General features: G+C 44.9%; 1 protein-coding gene across 1 annotated transcript in view; it reads left to right on the top strand.

Moving 5' to 3' along the window:
* Positions 1 to 2,035: 2,035 nt before the first annotated feature.
* The window catches only part of METTL24 (methyltransferase like 24), a 79,231-nt gene continuing 56,809 nt past the window's right edge, over positions 2,036 to 24,457 (top strand). Inside the window, exon 1 of the mRNA XM_081000394.1 lies at positions 2,036 to 2,812. Coding sequence (XP_080856520.1) covers positions 2,225 to 2,812 — 588 coding nt within the window. The 5' untranslated portion in view covers positions 2,036 to 2,224. The remainder of the gene's footprint in view (positions 2,813 to 24,457) is intronic.

Genomic DNA, 24,457 nt, shown 5'->3' with positions numbered 1-24,457 from the left:
GTAAATATATATTTTAAAACCTGTTCTTCACCGCTCTTCTTGAACACCTTGCACGATCCTAAAGGCACATAGTAACTTGAGAATTAAACACCTGCTAAACAAACAGTGTAGCATGTGCTCAATTTCTGAATAAAAAGTTCAGTGGCTCACCTTAGATTTCCATGAATAGGTTATGCTGGTTCAGGTTCATTGGAATGACTTTCAAAGAATACCTTTTCCATTCTTTACCAATTCACGCAGGAAGAAGACTCAAGGCTACTGTAGCATTCCACAGAATTTACTTTCCCCTCATACGGTTTATATGAAAAGCAATTATGTTTACTTGGCCCTCTGCTCTTTTTACCCTACATTGGCTTTGCCCTCTATTACTTCAGGACAAAGGAGCTTTTGTCTGGCTGAATTTATTTAGCAACTGTAACTGTTCAAGTATGTTCTGACTGCCAAGAGAATACAAGTCCATTGATACCAGGAGAAAGCATTTCTCTTTTCAAGCAAATACCTAAGGCTGTTAAGAACTTTTATAGCAGCTGCATCTGTATTTTATTTTATTTTACCAGTTAGGGAGGGGCTTATTTGATGATTATTATCTAACAATCATGGCCAAACCTGTGAACAATATTAATTTCCTCATCACCATAAAAGGGATGAAGGGGATACCAGGACATTTTTCTGCTTACCATTTTGCTCTCACAAAAAAGACTGTCTCCTCCTCCTTGAACTAACACTTCTTAAGCCTGGTTGTGTTGCAGGCCAGTGCTCTGGTTTGCTAATTTTTTGCAGATTACATTGTGGTTTTCCAGTGAGAAACTGCTTCAAACATACGCATGGACTCTAAAGAGTGGCATCTGGACTAACACTGCTGTTTTCAGGGTTTGAAAATAATCTGGTGGAAATGTGTACCTTATTTAAGCACGATTAAACGTTTAATGAAATGTTCCTGGTCACTGCTAGGTCAGCTTCAATTAGTGTGCAGTTGAATGCATTGTAGATTTGTGAGGGGTAAACTACAGTTCCCAGGATTCAGCGGGTAGCCACGTGCTTTAAGCATATGATCAGGGTGTGCTTCTGTATGATCTCTAATACTATGGTCACATCCACACCATACATTTTAAGCACATTTCTGGAGGGGCTTGTTTAGCCTGATTGGAAACTTCTGACCCATAGAGCTACTTTTGGACATGACGGCACTGCCTGTTGCCTCCTGCCCTTTGGGTTCTGTTGGGAAATAGCCCCCCTCTCCCCGTTCACTTGGGGCAGTTGCTGAAGGAGGATTTGCATTGCAGGATCCTGGTCTGAGCTGGGGGGGGGGGGAAGAAGGAAGGAGGGAAAGCATTGGGAGCAGGGCCAGATTTGAGGCCCCAAGCTACTGAAGGTAATGGGGCTCTTTATATGTCCAGCTGTCCTTTCTCAACAACCAATTGTTGCTGTTTTTTTGTGTTGAATATATGCTATATGGTAATTTATGGACCTAATAGGTATCTAAAGCCATTTGCACATGTTGCCATGCAACCAGTCCATGCAGAATGTAGGCACCCAATATATAGAAATAAGCAAACCAGTGATATTTTAGGGAGCAAGCTAGCAGGTGGGGCTCATTGCTTACATTGTAGGAACCTATACAACACAAACCACTGTTGCTGTATGCAGGTTTTATTTTGTTTTTTACCTTATATTTTGGAAATGTACATCCAGTTTTTTCCCCTTTACATTTTTTGGGGGCCCCCAAGAGAGTGGGACCCTAAAGTATAGCTTGTTTAGCTTATATGCAAATCCGGCACTGATGTGGTGTGTGTGTGTGTGTGTGTGTGTGTTAAGGGATAACGATCTTTCCACCACTCACTGTCTGTCACACACAGATAATCTCCAGGTGAGGTGGGTGGAATCACCCTTCTAGATGTACTTTTCATTTGTTACACAGTTTTTAAAAAGCATATATGCTTTATGCCAGTCAAAAGCTTGGGTAGCAGCTTTTAAACTGATCCACTGCAAGCTGCAACTACCTAGAAAACAGCAGGGAACGAGCAACAAACCCCGATTCCGAACTCAGCCACACAGGACAGCCGGCTCCGATGGCATAACTTCAAGGGAAAGTTGGAAAGCGCTGCAAGAAAGGCCAACTTTTCCCGCCATCCTCCTTTGCCTTCCGTTAACTTCTACCTGTTGCGCCGCTTTTCCAACCAAGCCCCACCGGACCCGGCCATGCTCTCTCCTGCTTGCTCCGTCGATGAGCGAGCAAGAGGAGGACCGAGGGACCCGCAGAGCCCCGCGGTGGATGCCAAGAGCTGCAGCGAGGCTCGCGTTCCTCGCCCGGTGGCCGGGAGGCGGCGGCTCTGAGGCGCCCTCCGCTTCTCGGCTGGGGCAGGAGGAGAGGGGCGGAACTACCGCCAGCCAGAGCCCAAACTTTCCCCGGCATGTGTCCTTGGGCGAGGCACGCGCCCAGCGGCAGGAGCGCGGAGAGGAGAGCCGCGCGCTCGCCCGGGACCCTGGCGGCAGCATGAGCCCGTGGCGCTGCGCGGCGGCCCAGGAGAGGCGGCCGGGGAAGGGCTGCGCGCTGCGCCTCTGCCTGCTCTCCGCCACCCTCCTCCTCTGCCTGCTGCAGCTGGGGCTCCGGCGCTCCTGGGACGCCGCAGAGCCCGCCAAGGAGGCGCGCAAACCGCCTCTCCCGCCGCCGCCGGGAGCTCGCAGAGCTGAGAAGGCGAACGAGGCGACCAGCAGGCGGCAGGTGACCTATGTGAGGAGCGGCCGCCGCAGGGGCCCAGCCGAGCCCACCTGTTGCCTCCAGGGGGCGCCCCCGAGCGACGCCCGCAAGAAGGTAAGAATGGCCGCCTCCGTGCGGTCGGTGGTTCACCCTTCACTTGGGAGCTGCTGCTGCTGCTGCTGCTGCTTGAGACGTGGCTCGGTTCAGGCCTGGTGGGCGTGAGGAGGTAATCGTATGGAGGAGAATCCCAGAATCATAGAAGGGATCCGGTGGGTCATCTAGTCCAACCCCTTGCAATACGATGCATTGAGGCCCTGAGGTTGCCAGGACATGATGTTAAATTATGAGGTGGCCTTGGGTTGTCTGCTAGTTCTGCTGAGAGTCGCAAAAGGGATGGTTTCTTTTCTTTCTCTCTTGGCTGTTTATGCATCCTACATTTAAAGTACATCCAGCCTCCAGGAATTGTAGGTGCTGTAGTTTGCCCAGCAGAACTACAATTCCCAGCACTGTTAAACTGCTCTTCCCAAGATTATTGGGTGTGCGTGTGTGGCATGTGAGCTTTATTCAGGTGGTCTGTGGCATGTTTGTCGATTTGTGGTTGAATATGGGATTTTTGTTTTTATTGCTTCTTTTTTATATTGTATTTTGTTTTATTACAATTTTAATTCTGCGTAATTCAGATTATAGTACAATAAAATACAATATATGTATGAAATAAGTGGTGAGGCATGCACTGAGACTGAGCTGGTAAAGCTGTCACCAAACTGTAAAGTGAGGGGCCCTGTGTAGCTGTCTAATCTGAAAAAGTGACCTTGGAAATATTCTACAGAAATCTGGAGCATCCACAGGATGTGTATTCTGGAATAAAAGGCATCCTTTGACAATGAATATCGTAAGGCAACCATAAGTCATGAGTGCTAGACTGGTACATTTATTTAATCTCAGCCTAGCAAATCTATTTCCATTATGGCAGGTAGCCCCATATGCTGGTAAAATTGCCTTCAAAAATAAGGTTAAGGTTGATTTGGGAATTTGAAGTTGTTCGTAAACTTGGGGCCCAGACAGGGTTTGAAGCAGCTGAGCCAAAGAGATCATGAGAAGTAAATTAGTTTTTATGATGAGGGACTCAAAATGCTGTCCTCATCTGGAACAATAACAACCTGAAGCAATACAAGCTCTGTAATGAGGACAGAGTTCAAATGTGATCAAAGAATGTCGAGCTTTGAGACTCTGCAGTAAGATTGCAGTCTGAAGCAACCTAAACTTTGAAGTAAACCCACTTGAAATCAGTGGGATTTGAGTAAACATGATTTAAGTTCAGGCTGTTCAGATAACAACTGGTGTCTCAGATCTAAATAGCCATGTACTTCAGGGAAATGTCATTTTCAGATCTGCATTATGTCCGGTCCTCTCTATATGAGTGCCCTTCATCAATTAGAAATAATTCTTGGTGGCAGTAATTTCCCTCTTTAAAGTGTATCAGATGTCCCCAGATGTACTTCAGAGAAGAAAAGCTGTTGCCTGTCCTTCATTTCAGATATCTTATTGTAGCTCATTTCCTACATTATATCTGGATAGTGTGTGTGTGTGTGTGTGTGTGTGTGTGTGTGTGTACGTACGTGAATGGTAAGCTGCATTGTGTTAAGGCAGGACAAATACTTTATGAATAATTCAGCGGTTCTTTCTGTCTCTCTGCCTCTGCTTTTCTGCTTTTTACTTACATTTCAGGGATGCTTTTGTTTGTTTTTAGGAACATAGGATAGGTTAGACCAGTGTTTCTCAAACACTACGCTGGGATTCACCATTGGACCTTGTACCACTTTCAGGTGGGCCTCAGTGCCACAGCCTGCCCAGTGCCACCCTACCTATGCTATTTCTAAGTGATTCCCACCATAGCCTTGGATGGTTGCTACAAAAAGCTCCAGTACACAGACAGTCTTTGTATTTGTGGTCAACCTCGGATGGAAGACACCACCCATTATTAGAGCAGCAAGCAAAGTCTAAAATCAAGGAAGTCAGACCCTAAGCCCTTTACCAGATGTTACTATTCTTTTTGGACCTGTGGTCACATTTGCAAAGCAGAGGAACAGTTTGGGCAGTACATGCATGCTGCAACTCTCCCCCCCTCCCCAGCTGTAACCCCACTAAAATCACCCCATGCCTCAATTAGGCTTGAAAAAAATCATTTATTACCCTTGGAAGAAGCCAGAAGGGGGGTGAGACCCTGTGAGCATCATAGGCGGCTTCTGTGGGCAGCTGTGTGCCCTCAGGTACCACATTGGTGACCCATGCTCTTACAGTGCAATCCTAGACATGTCTATTCAAAAGTGAGCCCCATTGAGTTCAATAGGACTTGCTTCCTTGGATTGCTTTGTAAATGTAAAAGTTATTCTACCCCCATTTCTCCTCCAGCAGTTAAAATGGATTACAGAGAAATTTAAAATACTGATAAGGATCGCACTCTCAGATGTTTGAAATGATGTTCTTAATATAATCCTTAAATAACCACAGGGTTTAGATGAATTGTTGGGAGGAAATTTGCTTTGCTTTGTTTTATTTTTGATAAAGACTATCAGGAAATAGCGGTATTCTTCTATGAGTAAACATTGTGATGATGGTTTTTGGCATGCTCATCAGGGACTTCCTGCTGGGAGCCGCAGGTAAAGAGAAAAAAAATGCACAGGGGCTATGCTGAAAAGATTTTGAAATATTTCATAAAGTTCTGCCTCTTATCAGATGCAAGGATCTTGATTGCAGGTTATTTCCATAACTGCAAGCAATTATAATCATATTAATCATATGGATTTTTTGTTCTTAGTGTGTGTTAAAATAACACATTGAGAGTTAAATGGCTTCTGTCTTCACCTTCAGGCTGTTTTTATGTAAAGTTATAACTGCTAAGTACATTTATCTGATTTTTAAAAAGCTGAATGTATGGAAAACACCAATAAAAAACAAAAGGATTGTCCTTTGCAGCCCAACCATGTGACAGATCTGGTAAACACCAGAGCCACCAATATAATTCTTCAGCATGTTTGCCAAGAAACCAGATGTTTCTACACTTTCTGGTTTATAAAAAACATATTATCCCACTTGGCATTCACAGTCCATCACAGCCATCCAAAGAATAACTAGTGGAGAGAAATGATGTGTTATGATTTGCAAAATGAAAGCATGAAGCCCTCTTTATAGCCTGATAGAGTAGCCAAGATAAAATTGTCAAGTATGGCTCAAAATACCACAGTGGGAAAGAAATGTATGATGACGATTTTAAACAATACCAACAAAAATCAGGTTTTTATTTTCAGAAATGCACACATTTGTCCTTCATGGCTGCTAGCAATTATGAAGCCTACATATTACTCATTGCCTTAACTGCAACTAAGAAAATAGAATGGAAGTTTACGTTTTAATATTTATGCATTCATTAAATGTTTATCCTGTGCCTTACCTCATCCATGCTGATTATAAAAGACTAAAAACAGTCCAATCATACATTTTTAAATAAAAAAAATCAACAAAAAATAAGATTAAAATAGCAGGTAGAACATAATAAATACAATGCAACACATAAGCATTTCCTCAGTGGCTTACTTAGTAGGCTTTAAAATGAAAGTTTAGGAGAATAAAAAGGTATTTTGCCTGGCACTGGATTGATATCGGTGTAGGCAGGTGAGCTTCCCTGGGGAAACATTCCAAGGCTGAGTACCTTGGAATAGTTCTTTGGCCACATCTGCACTATGCATTTAAAGCACTGCTATAGCATTTTAACAGCCATGACTTCCCCTGAAGAATCCTGTAGTTTTAAGAGTTCTTAGAAGACCACTAGTCCACTCAGTTACAATTGTTAGCAATCAATCCCCTTTCCCAAGGAACTCTGGGAACTGTAGGTCTGTGAGGGGAATAGGGGGTTCCCAACAACTCTCAGTGCCCTTAAAAGATCACAGTTCCCAGGATTCTTTGGGGGAAGCCATGACTGTTACAATGGTATAATAGTGCTTTAAATGTATGGTGAAGACGTGGCCTATTTCATTCACCATCTGCCTTTCCTCAAAAGGGGGCAGGCCCAGCCCAAGACATTGTGGTCTGAGGGAAAGGGCAATGCCGGACACCCCCCCACACACACATTCCAACTTCTCTCTGTACTGGCAGTCAGATTTTGCTTCAACAATGGGACAGTGTCCACTACTGCATCTGAGGGCAGCAGCCTAGTTTAGAGGGCAGAAGGCTGTGGGAGAATGAATGGGAGCCTCAAAAGGAGCAGCTGGGAAGGCTGCTGCCACTTGGCTTCTACCACCTGAATCAGATGTGTTACTCTGCCTAATGTTAGGGTCGGCCCTGGCGGGGGGACGGGACACCAGGAAAAGACATACAATGACTTTAGGGACTGGGTGAACTAGTGTGGACAAAGATGAGCTAATATGTACTTGGGCTTTAAACAATGTAGGTGTTTAAATTAGTTAATCATCCGCACTTCCAATTAAGCTCAGAAATGGACTGGAAGTCAGTGGAGCTGGGTGAATACAGCAACCCAGTGACTATTTCAAACTAGCTCCCATCCTATAAAATGTATGTGCACCAGATTGCAATAGTCCAACTTGCCCCAAAAGGAAAGGTTTGAGAGAGGCTGATAATTGGGACGTCTTTCAAGGTCTTCCCCAGCTTCTCCATCCCCTCCTCCCCAATACTTCCACTTGATATATTGCCTGTCCCACTTCCCCTCTTGAGCTGCTGAAGGCAAAGCCTCGGAAATGCATCTTTTTTATACCCCCTGTTTTGAGATTCAGGGAAGATAAAGTTTCCTGCCAGAATTGGTTCTCTGCCCTTTGTCACAGGGAGTCAAAGAGAAAGTTGGGAACTGACTATTACAGGCACACCATTACAAGGTTTTTTCTTATGTTTCTGGGAAAGAAACATTTCTTGAATGTTTAAAAATTGAAATCTTGCATTCTCTTTGACTTTCATCCAGATTTATTTTCCTTAATAAAGGGAATTTGTAGCCTTTGGCAAAAAAAAACACACACTGAAATCTTTAGGACACTTAACAATAACATCATTATGTTACAATAAAAATGCTATTGCATCATCTTAGAAACTAGGAAATGCCACACTGAAACAGATGGACTAAAGAAATTATATCTGACTGTGCCTGGACTGGAAGCTTCAAAGGAAAAACCAAAACTAATTATAATCATTAGCATTCCTTCCAAGGGCTTATGTATATGATCTGATATACCAGACCTTTCAGAAGTGATTGATTCAGAGTAGTTATTCTGCATCAACATTCCTTGTTTACTCAGGCAGGGAATCTCAAGTGTTGCACATATTCTTATATCTTCGCTCAATATCTTGGATTGCTTTTAGTGTGCTACTGACAAGAGAATTTTGAACTCCTCCATCTCTTCATATCTGAATTAACCACCCTACTAGGTTTTCAAAATCTCAGATGAGAGGAGCCTCATTATACTGCTTCTCATTTTGTTGTTTTGGTCATCTTTAGTCTCTGATTATTCCCATGCACGTACAAACAAAACCCAGACTTTGGATACGATCCTAATCATGTTTGCTTGGAAGTGAGGATCACGCTGCAAAATTAGCAGATACTGTCAGCACTGTTTTAAGGACATTGAGCACTTGGAGACATAGTCCTTCACTCCTGTGTTTATAATTTCGTGAACATATAGCAACAGCATTCTTGGTTGCTGAAATAATGACATAAAAGGCATCCTGAATTGAATACATCAATGTCACATGAGGTGTGCTGCTGCTCTGTTGCTCTCTCAGCTGTGGCAGTGCTGCCACTTGCCAGAACTGGAATGGCTGGGGAAGCACTGGGTTGACAGTCGTGGGTGCAGATGTGCATATACCTGCTGTCACTGCCAGCCTGATCCTTCCCCTGCTGTGGCTGTCACCCTGCCCTATCTTGGTCATGGTGGCGGTGGCACAGCAGTGGCATCCCACCTCATGCACTGTGAATGGATGAGATGTGGGGCATGCTCTGGGGAAAGTTAAACCCACAACTATGGGGCTTAAGTGCAACTAGCTTTCTTAGAATTGGTCCTATAGCATTCCTTAGGAATCCTCTGGGTGCAAAGGGCTTATAAGGGAGTTTGTGCTCTCATTGCAAAGAAAGGGGAACTTTTCGCACACATGGATTTTATATAAACTCTTGGTTATCTTCTCCTGTGATCAAACCCATTTCGCCTGGGAGATTAATAGCATTACAGCACTAGGTATTGTGACTTCAAGCCATTGGCATCTGCATGGATAACTAAGGAAGACTTCAGGGAGTTCTTGTTCAAATATTGTCAGTCTGAAAGAGCAGACTGAGAGAGATTATTGTGTTTGCAATAAAAGGATGCCCTTTCATTGACAGTTGTTTTCAACAGCAAATAATCAGGTCCCAGGAGCACCAGCGCAACCTGGTACAAAATCAGGGGGGAGGGGAGTAGAGAAAGAATGAAACAGAAGATATAGAAGCTCTGGAATTATTTTCGCAGTAACTGTGCAAGGAAAAGCTACTGATCTTTTAATTATATTTTAAAGCCTTTTCATTTGCAGTTAATAGACCAGAAAATACTGATTATAAAATGGTTCCTGGCAGTGATGTCTCTTGCAAGCTTACTAGGTTAATGATCACACAGCAGAGCCATGATCCTTAGCTTTTAAAAAATTAGTCTTGCTTCATACATTTTTGAGCAGCAGCTGGGGAATCCTATCTTTCAGGGGTGGGGGAAACTCATAGCATGACATGCTGTAATTATAATCACCTAGCAAAATCTCATCAAATTTGATGAATTGCAGGGTGATGGGCGATGAACAGAGAGCTCCGTCTTCCTTTCTCCCAATAAGATTCAAATTCTTTTCATCCCTTCCTGTTCCCCATTCTCTAGCTCTGCCCCCCACATCCCGGGAGTCATTATTCTGCCCCAGCTCCTATGCCGAGGGAGGCAGACGGTTCTTACCAGCATGCTGGTAAGAGGGTATTGCCTTGTTCTTCATTTCCTGCTAGCATTTTAGTCACAACAGCTAACGAGCAGGATCTGTTGGATCAACTTCCTAGCATTGTTTTTTGAGTGGGGGTTGACACTCCAAAATACACAGTTGGGCAATGCATCTGTCACTAAATAGGGGCAACATTTCTAGTTCTATCAAACTCTTCATCAGGCAAGATACTACACCAAGGTAGGAGGTAGTGAGGATAAGGGATGCTGGAGACCTCTGACAGAAACTGGAGAGGAAAATGCTGATGTCCACTTATTTGTCCAGTGTCCAGAATGGAAATCAATCCAGCAAATATGATCAGTTGTTGCTGCTTTCAGTCTTCAGATGATACATAATGGATGACTCGCCTTTCCCCAAGTTCAGTTGTGTTTCCTTTGTATTGTATTGAAGTGAATGGCCTGTGCATTGAAATGAATCATGGGGCATAGCATAATAATACTGTGATTAATAACATCATTAGTTATGTAATTACATAAAATTACATTACAGTGGTCAGAAGCTGAAATGCTTCAGAACAGAAGCACTGTACATAATGAACATGGGTCAGAATGGAAATCAATGCCTTCTTGCATCCCTAGCAGGGACACGGGGGGGTGGGAATTAAAAAGCAAAAAAGTATATAAATTATTCTGGATGTTATGAGCTTTTAGACTTGGTTCCAAAACTGTGCACTTAAAAAAATCTCTGCTTGTTGTTACAGATACCAAGTTACACAATATTTCTGAGAACACAAAGGCCACCCGTTACTCAGCTCCCTCAACACATCACAAGTTGATACACACAGGGCCCTAGTTAGGCACAGAGCAGAAACAAAGAGAAGCACAGCAATCTGTATTTTAGCAAAGCTGATGATATATTCTGTGTGGCGCTAGGTGAGAGTGTTGAGTGATGCCAAATTGACTAAGAAGGTATTTTCCAAGGCACCTAAAAATGTAGCCATGTTGGTGTATAAGAAAAAACAACAACCTGCAAAATCTACAGCTGGGCAATGTAACAGAAGGGGGGGGGGCTGGGAGAGCTTGCTTATGCACTTCCTTGCACAATTTCCTTGTGAGTAGGTCAGCCATGCCCTGAAACTATATGGTAATTGCTGCCACTTTTCTTCAACACTTACAGCCTCCAGACAGGAGGGAGTTCTAGAGTGCTTAAGGAAATACTAAAACCCGGGACTATGAAGTAGCATTTAGTTTCTATGACCCTCTCCAGGGTGCAAGATCTATCTCAGTTTACAAGGAGCAATAGGGCTACTATCCAGCTGCCTTTCCCTCTTGCGGATACAGTGCGACTAGCTCTTCTCTCCATTGAAATCCCATTATTTCACCCCAGGAGCATAGGTTTCAGTGGCTAGACATGTGAGAGATTATCTGAATCCTAGAGTTTGGCTGAAATGCACTTCAGACCCCAGCAGCCAAATGCTATGAAGTTTAATTAAGAATAATAAAAATGGATAGAGCAGGCTATTGGAAAATAAAGGGACCCCCTAGCTAAAATTTATGCTGACCTAGCTACATATAGGCTTCTGGTTTCCCCATGAGTAACACAGTGTAGATGGTCTGTTGCAGGGTTTTCTGATTGGGAACTAATCTTGCTTGAAAAATTGCATATATGTGTAATATATTATTGGAAAAACATATGTGAATGCATATAAATACTGAATAGTATAATGGCTATTAAATACATGCGGAGACACACCCATGTATTTATAAAATATAACCTGCAGTCTTCCTAGTGGGCTGAAACGTAAAGCAGATAATAAATGGAGTGACTGCAATTTGTTAGAATGCAACTAGTTTATCATTTCTAGACAACATATCCACATTCCTTTAGGATCTTTGTAACTTATTGATGCAGCTTGAAGTTATTTATGCTAGTCAGCCTTCTTTTGAGAGAATAAAGTAAAGGCGACATGCCGGCCTTCTTAAGGAGCCAGATAATTTATTAGAGTAATAGAATTCTGTATACAAATATGCTGAAGGCCATGCATACCAGTGGAATGAAGGCTATAATTTGGAATCTACTGTTGTGGTAATAACTCAGCAGCATTTAGAGCAGAGGCAGTTGAGCTGTTTCCAGCCTCATTTACAGGAGCTAGCAGCAAACTTAGTTGAACAAGTGGGACCTGCAACAAAGTCTTGCCGTTTTGGAGTCCTCCTCTAGCCAACCACACCCTCTTCCAGGCCACTCCATTCTATTCCATTCTGGTTTTATATCCCCCCCCAAGTCATTCAGCATTCTGTGGTCTCTAAGACGTTAAGTAGCTCAGTCGGTAGAGCATGAGACTCCTAATCTCAGGGTTGTGGGTTTGAGCCCCACATTGGGGGGTTGGACTCAATGACCCGTGATCCCTTCCAACTCTACGATTCTAAAACTCTAAGCATGCTAAGTCCTCACTGGACCTTACTGGGGTCATCCTGTCCTCTGGAATAATCCTAACTTCTGGTTGGAGAGCAGTGGGGCTGAGCAGAGCAGTGGGGGCCACCATTGCAGTATATTTCTTGATTTTGTTGCTGGGCTGGCAACAAGTGGGTACAAGAAAGAAATAATAATAATAATAATAATAATAATAATAATTTTTTATATCCTGCCCTCCCCAGCCGAAGCCGGGCTCAGAGCGGCTAACAACAGTAAAATGATAAAACATTATAAAATCATTTTATTATAAAATTAATTAATTAATCCAGATCTGACTCCTCCCTAACTGTTAAACCAGTTTGGGATACACTGGACCCTTGGGTGGGCCATTTGTTCTGCTTCTCTCTCCTCATCCTTCCCTGTTTGAGGACATTACATTGGATATTGCTGGCACTGGCAACACCCTACAGTGTTGGTGGGTGCAGGAAAGCCCCCTGCAGCATTGGATCCTCTGCCACATCAGTGCAGGTTAGGATTGCTCTGCCCAGTGGCCTTTGGTCTGATCCAACAGGGTCTTCTTATGTTATAAGTAACTACTGGAAATGTTAATTTACTGATCTTTTATATCCTGGTAATCCTACACCTGAAAATAGTTAATATTGCTTGAAGATACAGCCATTAACACTCAGGTGGTAGGAAAGGTATTTGCATGCAACAATAATGTATAATAAAAATAAAAAACCCTTGTTGCTTAAAGACTTAAGGTTGTTGTGTTTTTTTAAAAAAGAAAGATTAGGGGAATTTGTTCTGCTCAGCAGATTTTTGCTTGTAAAAGACTACAGGGTATTTTTTATTTTTCTTGCTTTAGGCATAGTAATGCTATTTAGTTCTTTTAATGAAAATTTTTAAATGAAGGTGTGGTTCTTTTAAAGTAGTCAGAAGCAAGTGAAGCACAGTGGATCTTGTTCCAGACTTATTAGCTAACACGTAGCTAGTTCTACTTAAAAAACAAAAAACAAAACCTGCAGCTGCACTGCTATTCTCACTTACTTGAGAGTAACTTTCATTTAACCCGTTGTGATTTAAAGCCAAATAAACCAGTATAGAATTGGACCAAGAGGATGGGGATGGGCATAGCTCAGTGGCAGAATACATTGTGTTATAAGTTTGGGGGTTGGGTGGGAAGAAGTAGGCTGTATTTGAGAGCCATCTAAGCCCTGGATCCAGCAAGTTTAAAATATAAGGCAGGATAGCTTCCTGAGTTGAGGGAATATCCTAGGTTATTAAGGCAACAAAGGAAGTGGCTTGGCACCAGACGTCAAATGGGTGGGCCTCCCTCCCTCAGCTCATGGTTAGTTAGAGGGGTGAAGAGTTTAGAATTGCAGTGATGCGGGCCAGAAGTGAAGCAGCAAGTTGGAGAGAGAGTGAGAGTAATGTTTAAAAGCAATATTTGATTTCAGTTTGGGTTATGGGAGAAGCAAGATCCTTTTGGGGTGCTGTGAACCACTCCATCATATGATCAGGTTGTACATATGTGTAAATAAACCATATATCATAAAGACACCACAGTCTCCACTGTGCCTCATTCCCAAAGGAAACATGGACCTTGGGTGAGCGCCTGGAACCCCTGGAATCTCACACTGCTCAGAGATTGGGGTGGCATGCAACAGTACTTTGCCTGCAAAAGGTCCCAGGTTTAATATTAGGCTGCAAAAGACCTGTCTGAAACACTGGAGAGTCACTGCCAATCAGAGTTGACAATATTGAGCTAGATGGACCAAAAGTCTGACTTGGTATAAGGTAATTTCCTGTGTTCCTGTGATGCTCCCTTTTGCTGTACTGTATATATTACAGGACATTTCTTTTTAACTAGACAGATTCTAATTGCTCCCTCTCATAGTGCACTCAGTCAAGGCCCTATCAATCTCAAAGTAAAATGTGAGCACCTTAAAGAAGGTGCTGGTTTCCAAGCATTTTGGTGACCCTGCCCCCCACCGGGGAAATAGAGATGTAATTTTGTAAAGGAAAAGGAATGATACCCTCCCAACAGCCCACGAGAATGCCCTGTGTTTTCCAGGGATGTCTGATGAAAAAGCAAAACAGAAAAGATGGAAGATGTAGGTGAAAGAATTAGCTGCCTTGAGCTCCATACAGTTCATAGAATGCTGGAGAAGGTGTGACTTGCTCTGTGGAACTCTGGAACCAAACGCTTAAAAGGGTGGGGAAATACTGCAACATTTTGCTGCAAGCCCGGCTTGTGATTTGAGATTTAAAATTACATTTAACCTTTTCTCTGTCAAATTCAAAACCCGTTTGTTTTATACCTGTGTATAAAGAGAATAAAAATACACCCCAACATACAACCCGCCCTTTAGAATATGCATGATTAATTAACTGGATTTCTGTGTTCAAAGACCAGATGTTCATTGTCAGCTGGATCCACTCAAAACAGTCTTTAATTTCAGAGCCTAGAGGAGATTTCCAAATTTCCAATTTCTACCTTTCCAGTACCCTGGTGGGCCTCCAGATTTTAAAAGCTGTGGTTATGCTTTCAAGCACTTGAAACTAAGAGTATATTTCTAAGTATGGTGTATAAATAATAAGCCATTAGTGGTAGTGCTCTCCAGAGTCCTGAAAGCCTCCAAAGTAAAACTAAAAATCTGGCAATCGACTGGAAGACCTGCTTTTGGGGGTTAGAGATCACAATCTCCCAAGCACTTGATTTTACTGATTAATAAAAGCATCTGGTTCATTTGGATGATCATCCCATTTCGAGCTTATCGTCTGGGAAATGGCCTGTTTGAAGTCAAGCACCACTTACTCCTTACAGACCAATGTTTGTCTAGGGTTAGACAGACTTTAAGTTGGCTAGTTTAGCTTGCTTAGTGATCTGGATTTATTGGAATGCTCTGCTGTAGGTGGCAGATCAAAAATAGTATAGCTGACCTGTCAACAGTGATGGGCAAGGATGGTTTTGGCAACTTGGACATTAAGTGGAAAAGGAGTTGCTAAGTTTCAATCAGGCTATCTCTTTAAGAGCCCCATGACAAGAAGAGAGGAGGCAGCCATAGTTTCTTCCACTTCACTTGACCATTCCATTTCATTGTTCTCACCCCTTTGCATGCAGCTCGTGTGAGTGAGCAGCACCAAATCCAAAATCAGGTGATGTGTGGAAGTGTCTGTGGCCAAGAAAAGCCCTGGCTGCATCCACTCTTGCTGCTGAAGAGTTGTTAGAGAGAGAGGTGTGCTCTCCTATTTGCATTTTGATCCTTCTCTGTCCTGCATTGCAGATATTACTGGTCCTTCCCCTTGCTGCTTTCCTCCTGTGAGCATGAGAAACTTCAAAGAACATGTGCAAAAACATCGAATCATAGTTTGAAGGGATCCCGAGGGTCATCTAGTCCAACCCCCTGCATTGCAGGAATCCTGCTCACAGCTGTCCCAAGGTGGGCTTAAAACACTAACTTTCTGGTTAACAGGCAGACACACTGACCCATTGCGCCACAGAGGCATGCAACATGTGGCAGTGGTACCTCGGGGTAAGAACTTAATTCATTCTGGAGGTCTGTTCTTAACCTGAAACTGTTCTTAACCTGAAGCACCACTTTAGCTAATGGGGCCTGCTGCGCCGCCGGAGCACAATTTCTGTTCTCATCCTGAAGCAAAGTTCTTAACCCGAGGTAATATTTCTGGGTTAGCAGAGTCTGTAACCTGAAGCGTATGTAACCCAAGGTACCACTGTATATTGCAATATAACATGGCTGTATAAATGTTAAAACGGCATCTAAGCCACAGGTTTAGAATTTGCATTCTAAACCAACAATTCAGCCAGTCTTGTATATGAAACTTTATCCTAGGGAGGGAATTATCTTTGTAGCCCTTTGGCAGCTACTGGCCCACTCCCAGCATCCCTGAGAGATCTAACCATTCTGGTCAGTAATGTCATTACTATAGCTCATAGCTGTCAGCTTACAGATTTGAAAATAGGGGACCAGCAGCCTTGAAAATAAGGGACCAGCAGCCAAAATAAGGGACCTGCAGCCTCACCTGTTCCAGGCACTCCAGTCTTCCTGTCCTCCTGCAGTCTGGTCAAACATGCTGGTAGCTTCGAGAACACTGTCCAACCAACTTTGTAACCAGAGGTTCAACTGAATAGAATCTGAATCACATGCACCACAAGGCCTATGCAGCCTCAACTTAAGATGGCTCCCCGGCCTGGCTTTGCACTGCAATGTTTGCAGCAGCACGTGCAACAAAATGGCGTCCAGCATTCAAAAGCCCCCTCAGCTTGCATTAACTAGCCACACACAAGGCATGCAAGCTCCACCCACCAGTCGTTCTTAGACTTCTTATTAGGTGAGCAACACAGCCAAGCAACACGGTTGGGAGGGAGAGGAGCTGCTTCCTTTGAAATTTAAGGGACATCATTTAAGGGACATTTAAGGGACACCCATCAATAAGGGACAGCAGCGGGACATGGCGCTAGAATAAGGGACTGTCCCTTCAAATAAGGGACGCTTAACAGCTATGCTATAGCTAAATCTGGAGAGTGAGTTTTTGAGCCCCAGGTTTCCCTAAAGTCCCTTGGTAGGCTGGATTGTAGCAAGCTATGGTCACCAGCATTAAGCAAAGGCCTCTCGATGGTCTCCTGGCAGCAGTCATTCCAGCAGACTGCAGCAATGGGACAGATGGGAAGCAAGGTCCACAGTTGCTCCTTTCCCTGAACAGTTTTCATTTGAACTGGTCTTTAGAAGAGCTTTATAACTTTAAGAATGGTGCCTGAGTTTGCTTGTTTTCCTTCTCCCTCTTCTTTTTCCTTTGCGTTGTGCCTTTTAGGTTGTAAGCCCAGTGGCGTAGCGTGGGGGGTGCAGGGGGGGCTGGCCGCACCGGGCGCAACATCTGGGGGGGGGCGCGCTTGCACTCGCAGCTCTCTGCCCCTACCTGGCTCACTCACTCTCTCTCACTGCAGTGCTGGCTGTGCGAATCCGATCCGAGCAGCTGGGTCGCCGCCCACTGTGGAGGGGGTGGGTGCCAGGCGTGCGGTGCGGAGAGAGAGCGAGGGACTATCTGGGGGAGGGACAGTGCAGCGGCCACCCAGCGCAGCGCTGAGCACGGGAGAGAACCACACCAGACCAGCCCAGGCAGCAGCAAGAAGAAGCTGGCAGCGGCGGCAGGTTAGGGGTTAGGGGGCGCAAATTACTTGCCTTGCCCCGGGTTAGGGGGCGCAAATTACTTGCCTTGCCCCGGGTGCTGACAACCCACGCTACGCCGCTGTGTAAGCCCGGGGGTAATGACAGTCTTGTTTATAACTGATATTATATAAGCTACCCTGGGAGCTTTTTTGGCTGAAGAGTTGGGTAGAAATAGTTTAACGAAATCACAGGGGTTGGTGCTGCACATTTCCCATCCTCTGTTGTGCTGATAGACGCTTTGATGCTTCAACATGTACAGCCCCAGGTATCTAGGCAACAGCCCCACCTCAGACCATGGTGTTTCTGACTTGATCCCTGGAGTCCCTGACACTTTCCTCTAAATTTAGATTTAGAGGCTAAGCTCCTTGGGGCAGGGACCTATCTTTTTACCTCTGCAAAGCATCCTGTATATTGACAACGAAATAAATGATTGATTAAGTAATATTTGACTGTTTCCTGTGGCCCATCATTTATTTAAAAAATCATTTATTGCTCTTACACTTGTTAATATTCCCTCTCTCAAAGGCTCAGGGTGGATAATAACTCTTAGTGCATTTCATAATGAAACACTGGTGTACAATATATTAAAATAATAAAAAAGAGCCTGCACTTAAAGGACCTTTCCCTCTACTAATCCCCTACCACTAGATTATTGTCTGAATAAAAAAGACATTGCATTACTTCCTGGGGATTTCGACTCAGATAATTTGTGCACTTGTCATTATTATGCTTTTTAATATTGTGCTTCAGAATTAATTGCTTTTAATTATTAAAAACTTAAGCTCACATGAGAAATGCAGTAAAAGTGGAGCAAGACACTTTTGCTCAATTCAGGGAAGATGATCTGCACAGGGCAAAGGCCTTGTTGGATCAGGAATCATACGCAACAATCTGAGGCTCATGATCTGTGCTTTCAGATGCACAGTGTTCCGTGCATCCAATTACGGATGTTGTCTTTCCGCACAGCATTGCTTTCAATGGTGCACATTTGAATGTCTATCAGGTGGGATTTCCAGAACGTACAAAGACTGGTAACATGGGCATTCCAAAGTGAAACTTATATTTACTAAGGCACAGCAATCTTAGGAGTGCCCCTCATTTTTATCGGTTTTTTACAGCTCTGAAGTGTGCTTTGCTTTTGACATTTGGCCTGGGAAGACTTGACGTCTCCCCTCCTGGCTTCCCTTAGCACACAAGCTAGTTTACAAATGCGGCTGCTATTGAGCTCTCAGTGGGTAGCTGCACTGGGTAGCTAATTTTTGGCACAAGGCCTTTGTGGGTCAGCTTCAAGTTTTGAGATAACACGCTCTATTATTGTAGGGCTGTGGGATGGATTCCACATGTGGTCAGACTGCTAAACGGCATGAAATCGAATACTGATGGAGAGTGAGAGCATTATTTAACGAACTGATACAAAGAAGGCATTGTACGCGTACACAATGCTGATGCTGTCAAGGAAAGCCTTAAAAAGGCTCTCTCAGGGAAATGCCTTTGAAGTCTAAAAATGGAGGGGGGGGGAACCTACTACTGACTCTTTGCAAGCCCTTCCTCCTCCAAGCTTTCCACTTAACTGGGTGGGAGTTTGACTCTCGGGCAATTACCTGCTGCTTCAAAGGAAGCCATCTCCAGCAAACACCCTGTGATATTCAGCCAACAAACTCTCAACCTTTTAGGAGAAGACTTTGTAGCTATAACTATGTTTCCCTCCAGTAATGCTGCATTACAAAATATTTAAACTCCAGTTCTAGACATGTTCATGTTCAGTAAGGCAATCTATATTTCAGTGGTCGACTGTGTACAGATTAGCAGCTTAAAACGTGGTGAAATACCGGTTTCCCCTTCTGTGTTTCAAATTGCATGTACACATTGCTGTACACACCAGAGAGGGGGTGGGAATGTCTTCACTTGATATGCATTGCCCCTTTGGTTTCCTCATGCCTGCAGGACTCCCCCTCCCCCGTTCCTGTTCACAAAGTTGTCATCTTCTGTCTCAAGCGTAGCACATCTCGACTTAACTGCAAAGTGATTGTGGCTTATACAGTGGTGCCTCGCAAGACGAAATTAATTCGTTCCGCGAGTTTTGTCGTCTTGCGATTTTTGTTGTCTTGCGAAGCACGGTGTCGGGAAAGTTTTGGGAAAGCTTCAAAAATCACCAAAGTCTTTAAAAACCTCAAAAAAGGCTACCACACCGCGTTCTATGAGTTGCTCCTCGAAGTCAAGTCGCAACTGTATTAACGGTGTTAAGAAAAAGGAAACAAACTTGCAAGACGTTTCCGTCTTGCGAAGCAAGCCCATAGGGAAAATCGTCTTGCGAAGCAGCTCAAAAAACAAAAAACCCTTTCGTCTGGCGAGTTTTTTGTCTTGCGAGGCATTCGTCTTGTGAGGTACCACTGTATGTTCAAATCAGATGAAAGCTGGTTTGATAGGAAATGCATCAAACAACACTTTCTCAAGGAACTGCAGGTTCAGTATGAATCGTGGCTGACCTCATGTGAACACAACTTCAAACACCAGCAGCAGGAGAGCACTGGAGCCAAGAGTACACAGGAATGTGTGCATAGCCGCAGAGCTCTTTTAAAATTGCCATCACTCTAACTTTACCTACAGAGGCTGCAGAATAGCTATAAGAATGCCACCTTTTGAGTAGCTAAGCACAAATTGTTGGTGCAGCCAGTATAAATGTCAAACAATCACTGGTGTTTGCAGTGTGGAGTGAGGCAGTTCAGTTGCAGAAATGTGGTGGGCTTCTTTGCAAAATTAGTTTTCCTCCCTCAGCAATTCATTAGCTTGCTTCAGTCACAGATGTTAGTAGAGCAAATCATGAACATGGGGAAAATAGCCTCTAGGGTCTGTTTCCTATCCTTTTTACTGCAGGTAAATTATTTGCATTGCATTATCAATGAATTTACATTCAGGATACAATATGTATTAAGAATTAATAGTTCTCAATCTCAAGCCACAAGAGACTTATCACTGGCTGTGTACACACGCTGCAGCTGAAAATGGATTCGATGCGTCTCATTTGTGCATGTTTTTTGCATAGTCAAGATGATCTTCTCATCTTAAGTGACAGACTGCAACTCCCACCCCCGTGCAGATTTTCTCAATTGGTGGATAATGCTGAGGGGGGGGGGGGAGGAAATCCCAGCCTAAAAGTGCATGCTACCTGACTGTGGACATTCTAAAGTGTATTGTTTTAGTGGATTTAAAAAAAAAAAATAATAATTTCTATACCACTCTTCATCCAAGGCTCATGGAGCAGTTTGCAATATAAAAACAAACATAACATAGTAACAAATAAAGCATGTAAAACATGTAAACCATGGCTTCATTTGTCACCCGCACCCAGCAAAAAACACCCCCTTCCCCTAGTTTAAAAGGCGATTGATTGTTTCGTTAGCCAAAGGCCTGGGAGAAGAGGAATGTTTTTGCTTTGCGCTACATATATGGTGATGTTTTGCTGGTTGCAACGACCATCTAGTAACACACTTTCTACTTCTGTTGACGAGGTGCTCCATGGGTTGCTGGTGGGATTGGTCAACACACGTGATGTTGTTTTGAACAGCTGTTTTTGTGCAAGTCGGGTAAAGTGGTACCTCAGGTTACAAACACTTTGGGTTACAGACTCCGCTAACCCGGAAGTAGTACCTTGGGTTAAGAACTTTACCTCAGGCTGAGAACAGAAATCGCACGGTGGCAGCGGGAGGCCTCATTAGCTAAAGTGGTACCTCAGATTAAGAACGGACCTCCGGAACAAATTAAGTTCGTAACCAGAGGTACCACTGTACAGTGGTACCTCGGGTTACAGATGCTTCAGGTTACATATGCTTCAGGTTACAGACTCTGCTAACCCAGAAATAGTGCTTCAGGTTAAGAACTTTGCTTCAGGATGAGAACAGAAATCGTGCTACGGCGGCAGCAGGAGGCTCCATTAGCTAAAGTGGTGCTTCAGGTTAAGAACAGTTTCAGGTTAAGAACGGACCTCCGGAACGAATTAAGTACTTAACCTGAGGTACCACTGTATATCATAAAGCTCGTATCTCAGAAATAATGGGAAAGAATGACTGCCTTCACAGGTAAACGAATACCTGTGTGTTTGCCCACAATGGACTTCAAGTTTCCAGAATTCAGGAAGGGTAGGGAAATATAAATTGAGGGGGAGGAAGTCACAATGCACCCCATCAAGCACAGCCCACTAGGATGGCTGAGAAACATTGAGACAGAGTTCAGTTGAAAGCTCTCCTGTGTGGACAAACATGTACAAAAGCGCACGGGGTGAGGGGGAATGAAACTGTGTGATGCATGTACACATATTAAACTGTCTCATGTGTACATAACAGTTTGAGCCACTCATAGTCAAGTTTGGTTTCCTGAATCTGCAAGATAAATGCTGGAGATCCAACTGGGTTAAAGGAAGTATGGAGGAAAGATCTGAATATATGGATTGAACAGACATCCTGGAATGGCTTATATAGTAGGAAAAATAGCAATTTTCTCAGTAAATCAAATGTTAGAGACGTTTTGTGTTTCCATGACTCACATATTTATTGCTAGTCCTTGACTTATGATGGTTATGTTAATCTTGGCTGTAATGCTGAAGAGCAATTAGAGAATTAATTAGCTGGATTTCTGTTTTTCACACTTATAAAATGGGCATGTAAGGATAAAGATTGTGTCTTTCTTTTTGTCCATCTGCCTTGTAAACAGAAGACATGTTGGCACACACAGGGAAGTGGAAACGTTTTGGATTGTAGTTGCTGGCTGACATTGAGCAGTGCTGCCAGCAAATAAAATGACTCCAAGTGGGGGACACAGTCTGAAATATACTCAGAGTCGCAAAGTGATTTCATGCTCTTTATTCAGCTCATAGTGGTGAGGAGGAATGAATAAATGTCCCCTCACAGTATCTGCTTTATATACATTATTTACACAATGGGCTGCACATGATTGGCTAATTCTGGAATTCTACTGTAAGCCAATCAGGTTGTGGATTCACTTCTATCTGGAGCAGGATTGGGTGGTTCCTGCCAACCAATCATACTGCTGCATTGTTCTAGGACCAATCAGACTGCTGCATTCTGAATCCTATTGTTCTAGGACCAATCAGACTGCTGCCTTTTGGATCCTATTGTTCTAGGACCAATCAGACTGCTACAGTTTGGATCCTATTCAACTCAGTACATAACACCCCTCCCCTCTAAGTTCCAGTCCTGCCCGGGAGGTCGCATTCATAGTCCTCAAGGTATGCCGGCGGCCTACGTGTGCGTTGTGGCCTGGGGTGTTCCCTGGTCCGGGCTCCGGGTTCTGGCTCGTGTTCCAAGGATGCTGGCTGTGATGCGGCTGTTTGGTCTGGTGCAACCGGCTCGCTCAGTCGTGGTTCTGGTTCCGGTGTCCTTTCGGCCTCACTGGTCCTCTCTGTATTTACTGATTCTGCCTCTCCTGCTGGCCCCTCCTGCTCTATGGGCCTCACTGCCCCGCTGTTCCCTTGGGACTCCTCTGACCTGTCCTCCTCCTGGTTTTCTCCTGGGAATCGTCGCCGTATCTGGTCGCAGTGGCGGCGCCAGCATTGCCCCCCATCCGTTAGCACCTCGTACGACACGGGGCCAGTGACCCTGGTGATTGTGGCGGGTACCCATGCTGGGCCTGCCCCAAAATTCTTTGCGTACACTGGGTCCTGGGCCTCGAAGGTCCGGGGGTTCCTGCCTTCCCCCACCACTACCTCATCCTGAGCTCTATCGGGGTGAAGGCGGTCCAATCTGATTGCAAGGCGCCGACCCATTAGTAGTTCAGCGGGGCTCCGGCCAGTCGTTGAGCTGGGGGTGCTGTGCTGTGCTAGAAGGAATGTGGCAAGGCGGTACTCCCAGTCCCCTTGCGTCATGCGGCGAAGGGTGTCCTTGGTGGTCCGCACCATGCGTTCTGCTTGGCCATTGGTGGCAGGGTGGAACGGCGCCGAACGGATGTGGCGGATGGCGTTCTGCGCTGTGAAGGTTCGGAATTCTCCTGACGTAAATGCAGTCCCGTTGTCTGAGACGAGAGTGTCAGGGAGCCCGTGGGTTGCAAACAGCCTGCGTAGTACCCGGATGGCTGCGGACGTGGAAGTGGACGGTACCAGTGCGACTTCCAGCCATTTGGTGTAGGAGTCCACCACTATGAAGAATGTTTTCCCCTGAAAGGGGCCAGCGAAATCCACATGCAGGCGTGACCATGGTGCTCGGGCGGACTCCCAGGACTGGACTGGGGCCCTTGGGGGATCTGGGCGGGATTCTTGGCAGGCCTGGCAGTGTTTGACCCAGGCCTCTATCTCTCCATCGATCCCCGGCCACCACACATAACTCCTGGCAAGGGCCTTCATTCTTACTACCCCTGGATGTGTCTCGTGTAGGGCTGTGAGGACCCTTTTGCAGAGGGGCTGGGGAACAACGACTCTGCTTCCCCATAACAGGCACCCCTTGTGGGCCGACAGTTCATGTTTGCGGGTTGTGTAGCCGGCGAATTCTGGCCCGGGGCTGCTGCTGGGCCATCCCCTCCACACCCAGTCCAGGACCCGGGAGATGACCCTATCTTTCTTGGAATGGTGTGCAACTTCTTGTGCCTGAATGGGGCGGTCGGGAAGCAGCTCCAGGCTCATAACCTCTTGTGCAGGTGCTGGGTCAGGGCCTGTTTCCGGTAGTGGTAGCCTGCTGAGGGCGTCCGCATGGCCCATCGCCTTCCCAGGTCGGTGAATCAGTGCATACTGGTAGCTGGCAAGGAAAATTGACCACCTGAGGACGCGAGGAGACAGCACTTGGGGGGTCTGCTTTTCGGGGGCAAACAAGCCAAGCAACGGCTTGTGGTCAGTCACCACGGTGAAGGGCCGCCCGTACAAGAAATCATGGAATTTTTTTACTCCCTTTACGATTGCCAGACCCTCCTTGTCGATTTGCGAGTAGTTCCGCTCGGTTGTGTTGAGTGTCTGGGAAAAGTACGCCACCGGTACCTCTCTTCCATCCGGGAGTTGGTGCCCCAGGACAGCTCCAATGCCATAGGGTGAGGCGTCGCATGCTAGCACCACCGGCAGCCTCTCGTCGAAGTGTGCCAAGACCGAGTTTGAGACAAGCAAGTCCTTGACTGCCTGGAATGCGGCCTCCTGGCGCTGGCCCCACACCCAAGGGGCCCGCTTGTCCAGGAGTCTGTGTAGGGGCTCCGCTACCGCCGCCTTGTGGGGAAGGAA

This window comes from Podarcis pityusensis (assembly GCF_964106645.2).
Source record: "Podarcis pityusensis genome assembly, chromosome: 3".
Taxonomy (NCBI): domain Eukaryota; kingdom Metazoa; phylum Chordata; class Lepidosauria; order Squamata; family Lacertidae; genus Podarcis; species Podarcis pityusensis.
The sequence above is the reverse complement of the archived record's forward strand: the minus strand, read 5'-3'. Positions and strand labels throughout refer to the sequence as shown.